General features: G+C 42.8%; 1 protein-coding gene across 2 annotated transcripts in view; it reads right to left on the reverse strand.

The window, feature by feature from the left end:
• dhx38 (DEAH (Asp-Glu-Ala-His) box polypeptide 38) overlaps positions 1 to 18,897 on the reverse strand; it is a 128,536-nt gene that overhangs the window by 44,911 nt on the left and 64,728 nt on the right. For both annotated transcript variants that reach the window (XM_068049200.1, XM_068049201.1), the window contains exons 17-21: positions 15,666 to 15,782; positions 13,432 to 13,539; positions 12,521 to 12,633; positions 6,845 to 7,053; positions 3,952 to 4,106 (exon numbers count right to left, since the gene is read on the reverse strand). In XM_068049200.1, coding sequence (XP_067905301.1) covers positions 3,952 to 4,106; positions 6,845 to 7,053; positions 12,521 to 12,633; positions 13,432 to 13,539; positions 15,666 to 15,782 — 702 coding nt within the window. The remainder of the gene's footprint in view (positions 1 to 3,951; positions 4,107 to 6,844; positions 7,054 to 12,520; positions 12,634 to 13,431; positions 13,540 to 15,665; positions 15,783 to 18,897) is intronic.

Raw genomic sequence — 18,897 nt, forward strand, 5'->3', positions numbered from 1 at the left:
TAAAAGAGATTATGAAAGGAAACATGCAAGGGACATCAAAATCAATAAGAATAAATTTTATAGTTACATAAAGGGAAAGCGGGTGGTCAAGAGCAATGTAGGCCCACTAAAAGCAGAAACTGGAGATATAGTCATTGATAATGGGGAAATGGCAGTCATGTTGAACAATTACTTTGCCTCAGTATTTACAGTTGAAAAGGAGGATAACTTGCAGTAAGTCCCGAAAAAATTAATAGCCGATAGGGGACAGGGACTTAATACAATTAACGTAAGTAAATCATCAGTAATGAAGGAAATTAATGGAACTAAAGAGTGAGAAATCCCCAGGACCTGACGATTTCCATCCGAGAGTGTTAAAGGAAGTAGGCGAGCACATTGTAGATTCCCTAACTATAGTCTTTCAGAGCTCCCTAGATTCAGGAGTGGTCCCTCTGGATTGGAAAGTTGCACATGTCACTCCACTTTTTAAGGAGGGTGAAAGGGGAACCATGGAAATTACAGACCAGTTAGCCTGACATCTGTGGTGGGCAAGTTGCTGGAGTCTATAATCATGGATAGGGTGACTGAACACCTAGAAACATTTCAGTTAATCAGGGACAGCCAGCATGGATTCATGATGGGAAGGTCATGCCTGACAAATCTCATTGAATTTTCTGAAGAGGTGACTAAGGTAGTTGACAAGGGAGTGTCCATGGATGTTATTTATATGGACTTCCAGAAGGCATTTGATAAAGTCCCACATAAGAGACTGTTAACTAAAGGTAGAAGCCCATGGAGTTGAGGGAAAATTATTGACATGGTTAGAAAGTTGGTTGAGTGGTGCCCAACAAAGAGTGGGGATAATGGGTAAGTACTCTGATTGGCAGGATGTAACTAGTGGTGTCCCGTAGGGATCTGTGTTGGGGCCTCAATTATTCACATTATTCATTCACGACTTGGATGATGGCATAGTAAGTCATATATCCAAAGTTAGCCGGCATTGTAGACAGTCTAGATGATAGTATAAAATTGCAAAGAGATAGTGACAGACTGGGTGAGTGGGCAAAACTGTGGCAGATGGATTTCAATGCAGGCAAGTGTGAGGTTATCCATTTTGGACCAAAAAAGGATAGAGCAGGGTACTTTCTAAATGGGAAGAGGTTAAGTACAGTGGATGTCCAAAGACACTTGGGGGTTCAGGTGCATAGATCTTTAAAATGCCATGAGCAAGTGCAGAAAATAATCAAAAAGGCTAATGGAATGCTAGCCTTTATATTTAGAGGATTGGAGTATAAAGACACATAGGTTATGCTGCAGCTGTACAAAACCAGGTTAGACCCCACTTGGAGTACCGTGAGCAGTTCTGGGCACCACACCTTAGGAAGGATATATTGGCCTTGGAGGGAGTGCAACGTAGGTTTATAAGAATGATACCTGGACGACAGGGGTTAAATTACGAGGAGAGATTACACAAATTAGGCCTGTTTTCGCTAGAATTTAGAAGGTTAAGGGGTGATCTGATTGAAGTCTTCAAGATATTAACAGGAAAAGACAGGCTAGATAAAGATAAACTATTTCCACTGGCTGGAGATTCTAAAATTAGGGGGCATAGTCTAAAAATTAGGACCAGACCGTTCAGGAGAGATGTTAGGAAGCACTTCTTCACACAAAGAGTGGTAGAGGTCTGGAACTCTCTCCCACAAACAGCAGTTGAAGCTAGAACAGTTGTTAATTTTAAATCTGAGATAGTTAGATTTTTGTTCAGCAAAGATATTAAGTGATATGGGCCAAAGGCAGGTATATGGAGTTAGGCCGCGGATCAGCCATGATCTCATTGAATGGCGGGATAGGCTCGAGGGGCTGAATGGCCTACTTTTGTTCCTATCTTATTCCTATGGAACACTGCAGCAGGCAGAGGACAGAAATGTAGGCGTGAGAGTAAAGTGGTGAATTAAAATGGCAAACAAGCTGTTGTCTAAGTTTGGAGACAGGTGTAGCAAATGAAGTCCAGATGCTGTTTGAGGGTAGAGTATCAGAGGATGCACTGATGGAGTTATTTTCAAGGAATCAAGATCCAGGAGGTGTACAGAGTCAGTTGTAGGATAAAAAGGTGATGGCGAAGTTGGAGGACACCATAAAACCAGAAACAGCAGAGGTTTGTCTTCAGTCCAGATGGATGATATTCTGGTCAGGAACAGACTGAAGCTGAAAAACCAGTGTAACTGGTGGCCAGTCACAGGCTCAGCAGGAGACTGAGGTCTCTCAATCACAGCAGTGGTGGGGGAAAGGCAGTAGACTGATCGAAGTTACTTTAAATATTGCAAAGAACAGCAAAGCAGAAACAGAAGTTGGGTCTTATCGAATAAGCAGTGTAGTCTAGAGCAGAAGTATCTTGATGCTGAGAGAAATCCGAGATTTGAAGCCAAGTTTGAAGGAAGAGCTCGGTTTTTCAAGCAGCTTTCCACAGCTCACAGATCAAAAAATAGATTGTAGACGGAAGCAGAGTATTACATTTTTCCCAATATAGTCCAGAGCAGAAACGTGATCTTGATGCCCAGTGAAGCCAGGAATTTGAAGCCAGATTTGAGAGAAAATCCACATCCAGGTCTTATCCAGATCCTTGCCAGAGCTCAGAAGATAAGGTCAGGGATAGGATTTGAACCATCAGACGTAGGCCGTTTAAACTAACAATTAACTTGAAGCATCAGAATTGTAACATTGTGGACAATGCGTTATATGGAGTCCACACAGTTTACCTACAGGAGGAGGGTTACATGGATATGAAATTGGTTGAGCAACATGGACAAGAAATCGGCTGAATGACAGGGAACAGAGAGTAGCGGTTAATGGATGTTTTTCGGACTGAAGGAAGATTTATAGAGGAGTTCCTCAAGGGTCGGTGTTAGGACTTTTGCTGTTCCTGATATATATTAATGATCCAGACCTTGGTGTACAGGGCACAATTTCAAAATTTGCAAATGATACGAAACTCTGAAACACTTAAGTGTGAGAAGGATAGTGTAGAACTTCGAAAGGACATCGACAGGTTGGTGCAATGGGCAGACAAGTGGCAGATGAAATTTAATGCAGAGAAGGGTGAAGCGATTCATTTTGGTAGCAAGAACACGGAGAAACAATATAAAGGGCATTATTCTAAAGGGATTGCAAGAGCAGAGGGACCTGGGTGTACATATGCATAAGTCATTGAAGGTGGCAGAACCGATTAAGAGAGTAGTTAATAGAGTAAATGGCTCGGCCTCAACTACAGTATTGCGTCCAATTCTGGGTGCCACACTTTAGGATAGATGTGAAGGTATTAGAGTGCAGAAAAGATGCACGAGAATGGTTCCAGGGATGAGGGACTTCAGTTATATGGATAGATTGGATAAGATAGGACTGTTTTCCTTAGAGAAGGTCAGAGCAGAAAACTGTTTGCATTGGTGGAAGGATTGAGAACAAGAGGGTACAGATTTAAGGTAAGAGAGTGAGATGGAGGCAGGTTCAATTGAGGCATTCAAGAGGGAATTGGATTGTTATCTGAAAAGGAAGAATGTGCAGGGAAACGGGGAGAAGGCAGGGGAGTGGCACTTGGTAAACTGCTCTTTCGGAGAGCCAGCACAGACATGATGGGCCAAATGGCCTCCTTCTGAGCTGTAACCATTCTGTGACTTCCCTTAGTACCCAAAAATCTATTGATCTCAGTAATGAATTTACTCAACTGATTATCCACAACGCTCTAGGGTAGAAATTCTTTTGAGTGAAAAAGTTTCTCCTCATCTCAGTTCTAAACTGAGACAGTGACTCCGTGTTATAGATTCTGTTCAAGGGAGAGAACAACACTACTGGGGCAATATTAATTCTATTTTAACAAAATATCAGAAATGTTAATACTTTAGTGTTACACTTGCAATCCTCATCATCACAGTCAATCATTGCTGAAATAAAATCACAGCAACATAACCTCCCACATACCTTTGGTCGATAGAAGATGGCAGGCACTGAAAGCATTGAGACAATAATGAGGACATCAGCACTGCAGCTCATGTCACACGACACTATCAACATCTTTGACAGAGCAGGATCTAGTGGGAATTCCACCATCATCCTTCCAGTTGGAGTCAGACTGCCTACACAGAAAACACAAAAACAAAAGTAAAAGTGAGATACTGCAGATGCTGGAAATCTGAAATAAAAACAAAGTGCTGGAATTACTCAGCAGGTCAGGCAGCATCTGTGGAGAGAGAAACAGTGTTAACGTTTCAGGTCTGTGACGCTTTCTGCAACAAAAACAAAAGTAGTATTCAAAATCATGGATAAAATCAAGTCCTAACTTCTCCAGTCTATCCATATAACTGAAGTCCCTCATCCCTGGAACCATTCTCATGAATCTTTTCTGCACTCTAATACCTTCACATCTTTCCTAAAGTGTGGCGCACAGAACTGGACACAATACTCCAGTTGAGGCAAAGCCAGTATTCTATACAAGTTTAACATAACCTCCTTGTTTATGTACTCTATGCCCCTATTAATGAAGCCTAGGATGCTGTATACTCTATGAACCGCTCTCTCAATCTATCCTGCCACCTTCAATGACTTATGCACATATACACTCAGGTCCCTCTGCGCTTGCAACCCCTTTAGAAATTGTGCCTTTTATTTTATGTTGTCTCTCCGTGCTCTTCCTATCAAAATGAATCACTTCACACTTCTCTGCATTAAATTTCATCTGCCACTTGTCCGCCCATTGCACCAACCTGTCGATGTCCTTTTGAAGTTCTACACTATTCTTCTCACACTTCAGTGTTTCCAAGTTTCGTATCATCAGCAAATTTTTTAATTCTGCCCTGTACACCAAGGTCTAGATCATTAATACATATCAGGAACAGCAAAGGTCCAAATACTGAGTAATAAAATTACTGACCTTCATTTGTTCCTACTGGTCCAAAATAAAACTCTTTAGTTAAGACATTTATTTTTCTAATAAACAAGATATTGAAAAATAAGTCTGAGTGGACAAGGCATTAGCACTCACCGTTGGCATGTGAATACTCTGTACTACAGAGCAGGAACAGTTGCAGATTTGAGTTCTCTTTTGCTCAGTTCCTGATTCAGACAGGGATACACCCAATAGGTCAGAAGCTGGCCAATCGATGATTAGCTTCATCTCCTGACCACTCAAATCTTCCACACCAGCGAGAGTGCTCAGGTCAGGAGTGCAATGGAACACCGACCATTCGACTAGGTGGGGGCAGCTGCAGTGGCACTCAAGAAGCTCAACATACTTGATTTGTGCCTCTTGCCATTGGACTTAGTATCCATGTCTGTCACTGTGCTGGCAGTATTATCTACAGGATGCTGTGCAGGAACTCGCTATACTTATTTCAACAGCATGTTACAGCGTCAATCACCAAGAAAGCTAAGAGCAGCAAGATCATGCATACACCATCACCTCAGAGTTCCTTTCCAAATCATACACTATCCTATCCTGGACATATATGGCTGAATTTTACCAGCCCCTCGACGCAGTGGATCGTGGCGGGGAGGCCCATAAAATGCTAGCAGGAGTGGCCCACCACGACCCATGACACTGAGAAGGCCCCGCTGGATACTAACTTACCTGCCAACGGTGGTCGTCCCACGTTGATTTTACGGCCAACCGGCCGCGACTCGCATGCCATCGGAACTCCGTTGGAGTACCGAGGCGTGACACTGGTGGGAAGGGGTAGGAATACAATTATCAGGGCGGGAGGGGTGGGGGAGTGGGGAAAACACTTTTTATTGGCTGTGGGGATGGTGGGAAGGGGTTGAAGGGCAAATCTGAGAAGGTTGCGGGGTGGGTGGGGGGTGCGGGTGAAGGTTCAGGTTGGGAATGAAATAGGTTTTCTGAAAATAGGGCAATGAAAAGACCATTGTGGGGGTTGGGAAAGGGCCTCCATCTTCTAATTATTTATTCAAAGCAAATGAAATCTAATATCCCTTTAAAAATGTGAATTTTTGCTAAGGGCTTGAAGCCTTTTAAAAATGGCGCCAGCACAGCGGCGCCAGACCCTATTGCTGGGGACGCAGCGGCCGCCCCCTCTATCTCATCGGGGGCGGCTGTTCAACCCCCCTCCATTTAAATCAGCCCCTGCGCGTAATATCATGGGGGCTGTGCAGCAGTACTTCAGTGTCGGAAGGCCACCGCTTTCACAGCACGCCACCGCGGTGGGCTGATAAAATTCAGCCCATATTGTCTTTCCTTCATCATCGTTGGGTCAATCCCCTGTAATTTCCTACCTGACATTTTGGAAGAACCATCACCACAGGAATACAGCAAATAAAAAGCTGACCTATCAACAACCTTCTCAAGGTAATTGGGAAGGCAATAAATGTAGCTTTGCCAGCATCACTGAAGTTTAAAAAAAAAACTGAGACCTCTTTGGCTGTTTGCAGGCTATCCCCTATTGAACCCATTTGCAGATATCTGGTTTTGGACTTCTGGCTGAGGCCTACGTGCGCTGTTTGTTGCCCTCGGTATTACACTGGTTGATCTCAAGCCTGCAGTTTGAGACTGTCTACCCAACCCATGGTTTACTCAAAGGGTGATAACCATTTGGGATTGCGTACCAGGTATGGTTGACAACTCAGTGGCATTAAGAGCATTCAAAATGCAGTTGGATATTAGGTTAATAAAACAAGTTTTGATGGACTGAATGCTCTTTTATTACCTTTTATCTTTTTTATGTTGTAGGGCCTGAAGAGTATTTGAAATAATTTGACTGGCAATATTTTTCCAAAAGTTGAAAACTATACCATTGCAATATTTTATCCCCGTATGCAAAATCTGAGGTCCAGAAAAAACTCCCACATCCACTCCTCTAGTTACCTGTGTTGTCAAGAGCACCCAGGATCCAGAGTTGGTACATAGAATTCAGCATGTTATCTTCAGGTGGCGGGTCCATAAAGTGGAACTGGAGTAAGTCCTGCACACCCAGTGATTTAAGCAGCAGTACCACATTAGCCAGGTTTGTCCGCTGAATCTCAGGAACAGTGGTGGTCAGCATCTCATTTTTATATGCACTTTGCGTGTACAACCTGCATAGTTTAATAAATAACTCCATTATATTGAGGAAAGTGAATGTACGTCTTTAGTCATACCTTGAAATGCTATTTTCCACATAAATTATTTATAGCTGCATGATCCCACAATTCTTTTTGCTCAAATTTAATACTGCTCACAGAAATAAACTGATCCATATAAAATCTTGCTTTGAGCTCATTTAGTTTGAGGTCTAATATTAATACTGAAAGCTTTAAGTGATTGTAAACGATTGCCTTCTATTTCTGTGATGTTCACAGTGCAATGTCAATTACAAAATTATTCGGTACCCGAATAGATCAGAACAAACTTCTTTTTAAACTTCAGTACTAAGCAGGTCAGTAAGGTCAGACTTTCAGGGAAGCCAAGTGGCTTCAAGAAAATGTAAATTTGGGAGAGTGAAGTACAGTGAAACGTTTTTGGGAACAGTTTTCCATTCTCTTTAGTCAGAGTTATACAGCACAGAAACAGGCCCTTCGGCCCATCGTGTCTGTGCCGGCCATCAAGCATCCATCTATTCTAATCCCATTTTCCAGCACTTGGCCCGTAGCATTGTATGCTATGACCTTTCAAGTGCTCATCTAAATACTTCTTAATTGTTGTGAGGGTTCCTACCTCTACCACCTCTTCAAGATACCAACCACCCTCTGGGTGAAAAAATTTTTCCTCAAATCCCCTCTAAACTTCCTGCCCCTTACCTTAAATCTATGCCCCCTGGTTATTGACACCTCCACGAAGGGAAAAAGTTTCTTCCCATCTCTTCCCCTCATAATTTTGTATACCTCAATCTGGTCCCGCCCTCAGCCTTCTCTGCTCCAAGGAAAACAATCTTAGTTTAGTTCAGACCATCTTTACATTTGTCATTATTAAATAACTTTAACACATTTGTTGGCTTTAATTATAGTCTCATTCTATTAAAAACGCCTCTTTGAAATTACAGAGAACTTAAAAAGTTTTTCTACCCTGCCTCACCAATTTTCTTCGGCCCTAAAGAGGTTTATTTCTACCTAGAGTACAGTTTCACTCTGGTATCTAACCCAAGCTCGCTGTTCACATGTGGATATTGGTAGGCTATGCAATTGCAAGTGGGCATCATCCAGCATTCACAACAGTGCACATTTCAGTAGTAGTTACTGGATAGCTTTCAAGGGGGAGCTGGAAATGCACACAAGAGAAATACATAATTTTTTTTAAAAATTCTTTCACAGGATGTGGGCATCGCTGGCTAGGCCAGCATTTATTGCCCATCCCTAATTGCCCTCGAGAAGGTGGTGGTGAGCCACCTTCATGAACCGCTGCAGTCTATGTGGTGCAGATACACCCACAGTGTTGTTAGGAAGGGAGTTCCCCAAGATTTTGATTCAGCGACAGTGAAGGAACGGCAATATAGTTCCAAGTCAAGATAGTATGCTCGATTTTACCAGCCCTCAACGTAGAGTGTCACGGCGGGGATCCCGACGCTGGGAAGGCCCCGCCCTATATTACCGGCAGCGGCGAGGCCTCTTGGCGGCACCCTCCCGCTGCTCGGAAACTGAAACTTAACTTAAACATTGAAATAAATGTTAATTAATGCATAATTACTTACCTAGTCGCGACGGCCGTTCCATGCCAATATTCCGGCCGGTTGCCGGAACTCTCGCGCCTTTGGATCACCATTCGGCGATCCAAGGTGGCACACTGGTGGAGAGGGGGGAGGAGTGAAGTTTTCAGGGCGATGGGGTGGAGGGAGTAAGGAAAACTCTTGGTATTGGTTGAGGGGATAGTGGGAAGGGGTTGAAGGTCAATGTTAATAAAGTTCAGGGGAAAGGTTCTGGATCAGAGGTTGTTTTTTTGGTGAGAGGGCAATTAATAAACTGATTAGTCATTGTGGGGTGGGACAGGGGATTGAAACTTTGAATAAAATTTCATGTTGAATTTTTTAAAAAACAGTCACTTTAAAAATTTAAATACTTCGGAAGGGCCTGAAGCCCTTTAAAAATGGCACCGGCGCCTACGCAGTGGCACCGGATGCCGATGTTGGGGACGGAGTGCCCGCCCTTTCTATGTCATCGGGGGTAGGCGGCCCGCCCCAGACATGTAAATGAGCCACCGCGCAAAATATCACGGCGGCTCCATGATGCACATCTCGCACACGCGCCGCAGCAGTTTTAAAGTTTGCTGCCGAGATCGGCGGCAAGCTGGAAAAATTCAGTCCAGTGTGTGGCTTGGAGGGGAACATGCAGATAGTGGTGTTCCCATGTATCCGCTTCCCTTGTCCTTCTAGGTGGTAGTGTTCGCTGGTTTGGAAGGTGCTGTCGAAGGAGCTTTGGTGAGTTGCTGCAGTTCATCTTGCAGACGATACACATTGCTGCCACTGCACGTCAGTGGTGTAGGGAGTGAATGCTGAAGGTGGTGGATGGGATGCCAATCAAGAAGGCTACTTTATCTTGGACGGTGTTGAGTTTCTTGAGTGTTGTTAGAGCTGCATTAATCCTGGCAAGTGGACAGCATTCCATTACACGCCTGACTTGTGCCTGGTAAATGGTGGGCAGGCTTTGGGGAGACAGGAGGTGAGTTACTCGCCACAGAATTCCCAACCTCTGACCTGCTCTTATAGTCACAGTACTTATATGGCTGGTCCAGTTGAATAGGTCAACTATTCAATTTAAATGTTTTGGGTTGCGGGGGGAATGGGGTGGAAAACGGGGATACCATTTATTTTCTGTGTATTGCAGGGGGTGGGGAAACGGGTTTCACATATATGTACAGTGTAGTGGGGTGAGGTGGAGGGTTCTGGGGTTGAACTTTGTACTCTGTGTAGGTCTGGTCTGGCAGCCCTTTCAAAATAATGCCTGCGCAGAGGCAGCTGACGCACGCGGTAGCATGGCGGAGCGCAGCTTGCACATGCGAGCTGCCATTTTTTTGGCAAATAAAATTCAGCCCATTGTCTGGCACTTGTGTAGCGTGAATGTAACTTGGCACTTATCAGCCCAAGCCTGAACGTTGTCGAGATCTTGCTACATATGGACACGGACTGCTTCAGTAAATGAGGAGTCGGAAATGGTGCTGAACTTTGTGCAATTATCAGCAAACATCCCCACTTCTGACCTTATGATGGAGGTAGTCATTGATGAAGCAGCTGAAGATGGTTGGGCCTAGGACGCCATCCTGAGGAACTCCTGCAGTGATATCCTGGGATTGAGATGATTGACTTCCAACAACTACAACCATCCTCCTTTGTGTTAGGTATGATTCCAGCCAGTGGAGAGATTTCCCCCTGATTCCCATTGACTTCAGTTTTGCTAGGGCTCCTTGATACCACACTCAGTCAAATGCTGCCTTGATGTCAACGACAGTCACTCTCACCTCACCTCTCGAGTTCAGCTCTTTTGTCCATGTTTGGACCAGGGCTGTAATGAGGTCAGCAGTTGAGTGGCCCTGTTGGAACCCAAACTGCGCATCAATGAGCAGGTTAATGCTGAGTAAGTGCCACATGATAGCACTGTCGACAACACCTTCCATCACGTTGCTGATGTTAGAGTATAGTCTGATGGGGCGGTAATTGGCCGGGTTGGATTTGTCCTGCTTTTTGTGTATCGGACATACCTGGGCAATTTTCCACATTGTCGTGTAGATACTAGTGTCATAGCTGCACTGGAACGGCTTGATTAGTGTGCAGCTCGTTCTGGAGTACAAGTCTTCACTACTATTACTGAAATGTTGTCAGGGGCCAAAGCCTTTGTAGTATCCAGTGCCTTCAGCCATTTCCTGATATCATGTGGAGTGAATCGAATTGACTCAAGACTGGCATCTGTGATGCTGGGGACCTCAGGAAGAGGCCGAAATGGATCATCCACTTGGCACTTCTGGCTGAAGATGCTTGCAAATGCTTCAGCTTTGTCTTTTGCACTGATTTACTGGACTCCCCCATCATTGAGGATGGGGATTATTTGTGGAGTCTCCTCCTCCAGTTAATTGTTTAGTTGTCCACCACCATTCACGACTGGATATGGCAAGACTGCAGAGCTTTGATCTGATCCATTGGTTGTGGGATCGCTTAGCTCTGTCTATTGCATTATGCTTCTGCTGTTTGGCATGCATGCAATCCTGTGTTGCAGCTTCACTGGGTTGACACCTCAATTTTAGGTATGCCTGGTGCAGCTCCTGGTATGCCCTCCTGCACTCTTCTATGAATCAGGGTTGATCCTTCGACTTGATGGTAATGGTAGAGTGGGGGATATGGCAGGCCATGAGGTTACAGTTTGTGTTTGAATACAATTCTACTGCTGTTGATGGCACATGGTGCCTCATTGATGCTCAGTTTTGAGTTGTTAGATCAGTTCTGAAATCTATCCCATTTAGCCCGGTGGTTGTGCCACACAACGCGATGGAGGGTATCCTCAATGTGAAGACGGGACTTTGTCTCCTTAAGGACTGTGCGGTTGTCACTCCTGCCAATACTATCATGGACAGATGCATCTGCGACAGGTAGATTGGTGAGGAAGAGGTCAAGCAGATTTTTCCCCTCTTGTTGGCTCCCTCACCACCTGCTGCAGACCCAGTCTAGCAGCTTTGTCCTTTAGGGCTTGGTCTGTAGTGGTGCTACTGAGCCACTCTTGGTGATGGATGTTGAAATCTCCCACCTTGCCTCCCTCAGTGCTTCCGCCAAGTGGTTTTCAACATGAAAGAATACTGATTCTTCAGCTGAGTGAGGCGATAGGTGGTAATCAGCAGGAGACTTCATGGGGTCCAGAGTCAATATTGAGGACTCCCAGGACAACTCCCTCCCGACTATATACCACTGAGCTGCCACCACTGGTGAGTCTGTCCTGTTGGTGGAACAGGACACACCCAGAGACGGTGATGGTAGTGTCTGGGACATTGTAAGGTATGATTACGTGAGTATGACTATGTCAGGCAGTTGCTTGACTGTCTGTGGGACAGCCTTCCCAATTTTGGCACAAGCCCCCAAATGTTAGCAAGGAAGACCTTGCAGGGTCAACAGGGCTGGGTGTGCAGTTGTCATTTTCGCTGCCTAGGTCAATGCCGGGTGGTCCATTCATTTTAGACTTTTCTCTAGCGGTTTGGTACAACTGAGTGGTTTGCTAGGCCATTTCAGAGGTCATTTAAAAGTCAACCACATTGCTGGAGTCACACGTAGGCCAGATCAGGTAAGGACGGCAGATTTCCTTCCCTAAAGGACATTAGTGAACCAGATGGGTTTTGATGACAATCGTCAATGGTTTCATGGTCACCATTACGGAGAGTAGTTTTTTTTTTTAAATTCCAGATTTATTTGAATTTAAATGCCACCAGCTGCCATGATGAGATTTGAACCAGTGTCCCAGAGCATTAGCCTGGGCTTCTGAATTGCTAGCCCAGTGACATTATCACTACATAACCGCCTCTATACTGCATTTCATCTGTAATATTATACCCATTTAGAGAAAAAAATCAATTTAAGCTGTAATTACTTGTTGTTACCTAAAACACTGGCCTGGACCTGTTCTTCCAGCTCGACCTGCACGCTGATTGGCATTCGCCTGGCTAATTGGATAAATCTGAAGAGCATCCATACCCATTCTAGGGTTAAAAACCTGTTCAAGAAGTCAAACAAGAGGCAATAAACATTAAAGCAGTGTAAATATCATGGCAGACACTATGTATTTGAATAGCAAGAAATGTGTTCTTCTTGCTTTGTTATAGGGCTTCTTTTGCTAACTGGTTGATAACTTAAAATTTAAGATGGTATGATCTTGTCTAACAGAGTAATGCTCTGTGTAAATTAATTGTGCACAAAACTATCAGAAGCAAGTGGCTGTGTTTCAGTTTAAAATTTTCTGAAACAATTTTCTTTCCTCACCATACTTCATTTCCTAGCCCTAGCCAAGAAACTGAACATAGTTTTCTGCTAATGCCAGTTTATGAATGTCTACTAGTATGTGTGTAACTGTCTGGGGAATGGAATTTCTAGTTTTCTTCCCTCCCTTTAGGAGGTAAGTATAACATATCTTACAAATAATCGGACCAATAATGGAATTGATCTGAAGGAATCAAAAGTCTATGTCCTCATATTCTGTGAAACAAGACATATACTGCAGTTCATGAGTCAGCGCAAACAGACATGCCTTCAGCAGCACCCAATTCCCAAGAGTTAGGTCTGTAACCCACGTGAGATTTGCTTTTGTATTTGTAAGAGAGTATCATAGCAATATTGTAAACTCAAAACAAAACTGTAGCAATTAATAAAAATTAGGTGTTATCCTTTGGATGGCTTTTTTCAGGAATGCAATGCAAGGAATAAATAATTATTTTTTTGTTAAAACAACTTTGTGCTCCTTTAATCCTATAGAAATGTTTTTACTCAAATCTGTACCATATTAGCATGTTCTTACTTTTAATTTGCAGTATCCTGAATCAACAACAAACATGATCCCATCCACAGTCAGTGATGTCTCTGCAATGTTTGTAGCCACAATGCACTTTCGGATTCCATCTGGAGCCTCGACAAAAAAATACATTACAGAAATAAGCAGGCGTAATTGTCCTGTCAGCTGGTTCCAGCCTCCAGGTGTGCCTCCACATTCTACTTCCCTCCAACATCAGCTAACAATTTACACATACTGTGTAATTTTCAACTACCACAGTCAGAGTCAATCTTCTGTGAACAGAATTATGGATTTAACCCTCTCCCTTCCGGAGTCTCCTCCTTACTTCTGAACCAAAACTAAAAATAAACTGAAATAAAAACCTAGGCAAACTTCCTTTTCAGCTGTTAAGATTAAAAACACTCGAGAACTAACATTCCAGCAACTTACAGTCCAGAAATCAGAGAAAAATTAAAAGCTTGATTATCTGCCCTAAACTGCCCAAGTGGCATCTAAATTTCATGTACTGTTGAATTTGAAAAGAATTTTCCCCCCAAATTTGTGAATATAGAAGTTCACCTTTGCTTATTCAGAAAATGAAGTTACATTTGCTACCAAAGTAAATACAAGACAAAATAAATTTTTTTTAAAGGAATCTTCATCACACCAGGAAGTATAATTGCCACACAAAAAAAAATCCCACGGGATTCAGGGAAATGAAAGGTGGATACAAAATTGGCTCAGTGGTAGGAAACAACGGGTAATTGTTGACGGCTGTTTTAGCGACTGGAGGGCTGTTTCCAGTGGCGTTCCGCAGGGCTCAGTACTGGGTCCCCTGCTTTTTATGGTGTATATCAATGATTTGGATGCAAATGTAGGGGACATGATCAAGAAGTCTGCGAACGACACAAAGATTGGCCATGTGGTAGATAGTGAGGAGGATAGCTGTAGGCTGCAGGAAGATATTAATGGTCTGGTTAGATGGGCAGAAAAGTGGCAAATGGAATTCAACTTTGAGAAGTGAGAGGTGATGCATTTGGGGAGGTCAAACAAGGTAAAGGAATACATGATTAATGGGAAAATACTGAAGTGTAGAGGAAGTAAGGGACCTTGGAGTGAATGTAGCAGGACAGATCGATAAAGTGGTGAAGGAGGCATATGGAATCCTTTCCTTTATTAGCCGAGGTATAGAATACATGAGCAGGGAGGTTATGCTGGAATTGTATAACTCATTGTTTAAGCCACAACTTGATACCGTGAGCAGTTCTGTCACCTCATTACAGAAAGGATGTAATTGCACTAGAGAGGGTACAGAGGAGATTTACGAGGATGTTGCCAGGACTGGAAAAATGCAGCTATGAGGAAAGATTGGATAGGCTGGGGTTGCTCTCCTTGGAACAGAGAAGGGAGATCCGATTGAAATGTATAAAATTTTGAGGGGCCTGGATAGAGTGGAGGTGAAGTGTCTATTCATCTTAGCAGAGAGGTCAGCGATGAGGGAGCATGGATTTCAAGTGATTGGTAGAAAAATTAGAGGGAAGATGAGGAAAGTATTTTTCACCCAGACGGTGGTGATGGTCTGGAACTCACTGCCTGTAAGGGTAGTGGAGGCAGAGACCCTCAACTCATTCAAAAGAAGTCTGGATTTGCGCCTCAAGTGCCGTAAGCTGTAGGGTTACGCACCAAATGCTGGAAGGTAAGATTAGAATAGGTGGATCGTTTTTCAGCCGGCACAGACATGATGGGCCATGTGCCTCTTTTTGTGCCTTAAACTTTCTGTGATTCTATGATTCATTATAAATCTCTGCACAAGCACAAGAGATTTAAGTCAAGCCATTGACAATAACTGAACACCAATCAATGTTTAGCATTGTTCAGTGTAATGTAAACAATTAAAATAACACAGGATGATCTTTTTATAAACACTATGATGCTACCACAATATCCAGAGGCACTTTATAGGGTACATTTTTAGAATTATTTCTTTTTAACCTTTTATTTCATATTATATAGACGTAAAATTGTTAACTTTCAGTCCAACTATAAGAAATATAGTAACTTACAATCTGTAAAAAATACCAGTACATGTGTAGAATTCCCACCACCTCACCAAAGAAAAAACATTGTGCATAATTAGTCTTCTAGCTTGGGCAGGGGCATTTCTTCTCATGGCTGAAACTTATATCTCTAAGAGTTACCTAAGCTTAGAGTTTGGATTATGCAAAAGTATACAATTTGTGAATGAAAACACGTAGGTATACCTTTTGAAAGATCTTGGCTTGAAGATCAGAGGGTAGCTGGGAATATATTGGTAACACAGCAAGTTGGGGAGCATTTTCCAACTCTTCTAGTCGTTCCACTATCTGATCACAAGTCACCTAGATGGAGACGGTACATTTTAATTGGACCAAAACATCAGCTTTGGGCATTAATAAAATAATCCTCACGTGCATTACTCCAGTATCAATAACTGTAGCCCACAGATAGATCCAGAACCTCAACCTAATTGTTCATGCAGTTCTGAAGATAATTTCTGGAGAGAGGTTACAATGATCCAATTTGCCTATTTTAACCACAAAGGATTTGTATGTTCGAAATCATTTAGGATGCTGTTAGGTATCAGCTTCAGCCCAATACCTTCTTTGGGTGACAAGGGTCCAGCAGACACATGTTACTTTGTTTTTTTCTATATTGCTCTATGGCCAGAGAAAATTGAGCTTTGGGCATGCATGATTAGACCCATACACAAGAGTTCCAATGTTGAACAGCAATTAAAAGAGTTGGCTCTTCCTTAACATTAAAAATATTACAATTAAGTTGAAATACAGCCCACTATTCTCGACCAGAAAATGAGTCCTGGTCCCCAACAACCATAAATGCCCTCGAAGACCTCGACCCTTCACAATTCAATCTGACCCGAGATCCCTGACTACTACTCCAAAGCCTCTACATAAGGATCTCTTAGCCATGTTTCATTTCCTCTGCAGTGTATTGGTGATTGGTGCGTCCACTCATGCGCATACTATATTCTGCTCCAGACCTGAGCTCTTCCACCCTCCAAGTCAAGCAATACCACGGCTACAGTGAAATCCTTCTACTTACTACTTGGAGTTTATACTCAAAAGCAAGGAATCCTTTTCTCAACACCAACTGCCTTCTCCAACCTACATTCCCATCCAACTCTCCTGTAACACCAAGTGAGGGATGTGGATTTCTTTCCCTCCATTTTAGAATTCTCATCCATGTTTTCAAAATCTCTCCACGACCTTGTTCCTCCCTATCTTTGTAATCTCCTCCAGTCTTAAAACCCTCAGAGATCTCCACACACTTCCAATTCTAGCTTTTTTGTGCATCAATTTCAATGTTGCACCCAATCAGTTATTAGGACAGATTTGAGCATTTAGACAAATATGCCAGCATAGATTTGTAAAGGGCAAGTCATATCCAACGAATCTAGATAAATTTTTTTGTAGAGATAACAAACGTGATAAAGAAGTATTTAAATGGATTTTCAGAGGCATTTGGCAAGATTCCATAAAAGCGCTGTCAATAAAAATAAATGTACATGGAATTGGAGGCAACCTATTGGTTTGGATAGGAATTTGTAAGGAGGTAGGAGACAGAGAGTAGGAATAATGGATACGCACACAAATTATCAGGATGTGACTAGCAGTGTTCTCCAGGGCCCTGTACTGGGGCCAGAGCTAAATTTATAAATGACTTGGATAAAGGAATAGAGCTGTATACCTAAGATAGCTGATGATACTACATTTGGCGACACAGAAAATAATACAGATGGGAGCAAAAGGTTGCAATGGGGTATTGATAGATTAAGGTGAGTGAGCAAAACTATGACAAATGTAGTCCAACGTGGCCAAGTGTGAAGTCATCCACTTCGAACTCAAACAGAATTAGGGGTCCAAATGCTAAAAGCTAATGAACTGGTACAAATAATTAAAAAGGCTAATGGAATGTGGGCCTTTATCGCAAGAGGACTGGAATACAAAGGAGTCAAAGTTATGCAACAGCTGCACACAGCTCTAGTGAAGCCCCTTTGGAGGCATTCAGCTCTGGGCACCACACCTCAGGAAGGATATACAGGCCTTGGAAGAAAGGCAGTGCAGATTCACCAGAATGATAATGGAACTAAAAGCGTTAAACGATTTCATCGAGTTGCATAGACTCGGCTTGTATTCGCTTGAATATTGGAAATTAAAGGGGATTGGAGGTATTTAAGATGATGAAAGAACTGACAGCGTAGATAGAGAGAAACTATTTCCTCTGATGGGAGAGAACAAGGACATAACTTTAAAAATTAGAGCCAGGCCCTTCAGAAGTGATGTCAGAAGGCACTTCTTCACACAAAGAATCGTGGAAATCTGGAACACTCCCCCTTGTTGTGCTATGTCAATTGAAATTTTCAAAATTGAGTGATAGGTTTTTCTGAGGCAAGGGTATTAAGGGTTATGGAATCAAGGCAGATACTATTAGATACAAGTTACGATTTAGATCAGCCATGCTTTCAGCTCCCTGGGCCCAAAGCTCTGGAATTCCATCCCAAAACTTCACCGCCTCCCTTTCCTCCTTTAAGATGCTCCTTAAAACCTTTCACTTTGACCAAGCGTTTGGTCACCTGTCCTAGCTCCTTACGTGCCTTGGTGACAATTTTTTTCATAACACTCCTGTGCGGCACCATGAGACGTTTTATTACATTAAAAGGCACAATATATATGCAACTTGGTGCTGTTGTCTCAAAGTTTGAGACTACCCAATTTTGGCACGTGTCCGGAGAGGCAATTTGCATTCCCTTGATTCTCATCCGACCAAACTCACTTGCCATAACCTTTATCCTAGGCTCCCCTCCATCAGAACCTTGGTGGGACACTGAAAGTTCTTAGGGATGATAAGACATCAAATGACTGGGCAGCAGCAAATATACGAAGCAAATTATTCCCTCCTGTATTCACAAAGGAGACTATGACATATAGTCCAGCACAGAAGCTGAATTTTCTTGAGCATCAGAGAAAATACTTAAAGAAACTGGAACTTCAGATGAAGTGATCACAGGTTAAGGAAGCTGAAGATTCAAAGACCCTAACTCCCATTGTTCTTTTTTGGCAGCAGACCATTCATCAATCTTCCCTAAATTGCTCCACCTTTAAAAGACTTCTTGAAACCTATCTTTTTGAATGTGCACTGGTCAACTTTGTTAAATTTGTTCTACGTGAAGCACTTCAGTATGTTATAATGTTAAAGTTGTAAGTTGTTACTGTAGCTAGCATGAAGTGCAATTGGGGTAAGAGCCCGGAGGAGCTGGTCTCATGCTGCTTGCCCAAATTCAATTTAGCCAACATCATTACATTACAGAACTTGTGTCAACACAAAACTGAGACTGAAACAGACAAACTGAGTACTTGCTTAAAAAAGTGAGGGAAAGAAACACAAGAGTCTGGATTATTCCTTCCATTTTTCAAGGTAGATGCTTGACTCCTA

The sequence above is a fragment of the Heterodontus francisci genome, chromosome 17 (assembly GCF_036365525.1).
Source record: "Heterodontus francisci isolate sHetFra1 chromosome 17, sHetFra1.hap1, whole genome shotgun sequence".
Classification (NCBI taxonomy): Eukaryota; Metazoa; Chordata; class Chondrichthyes; order Heterodontiformes; family Heterodontidae; genus Heterodontus; species Heterodontus francisci.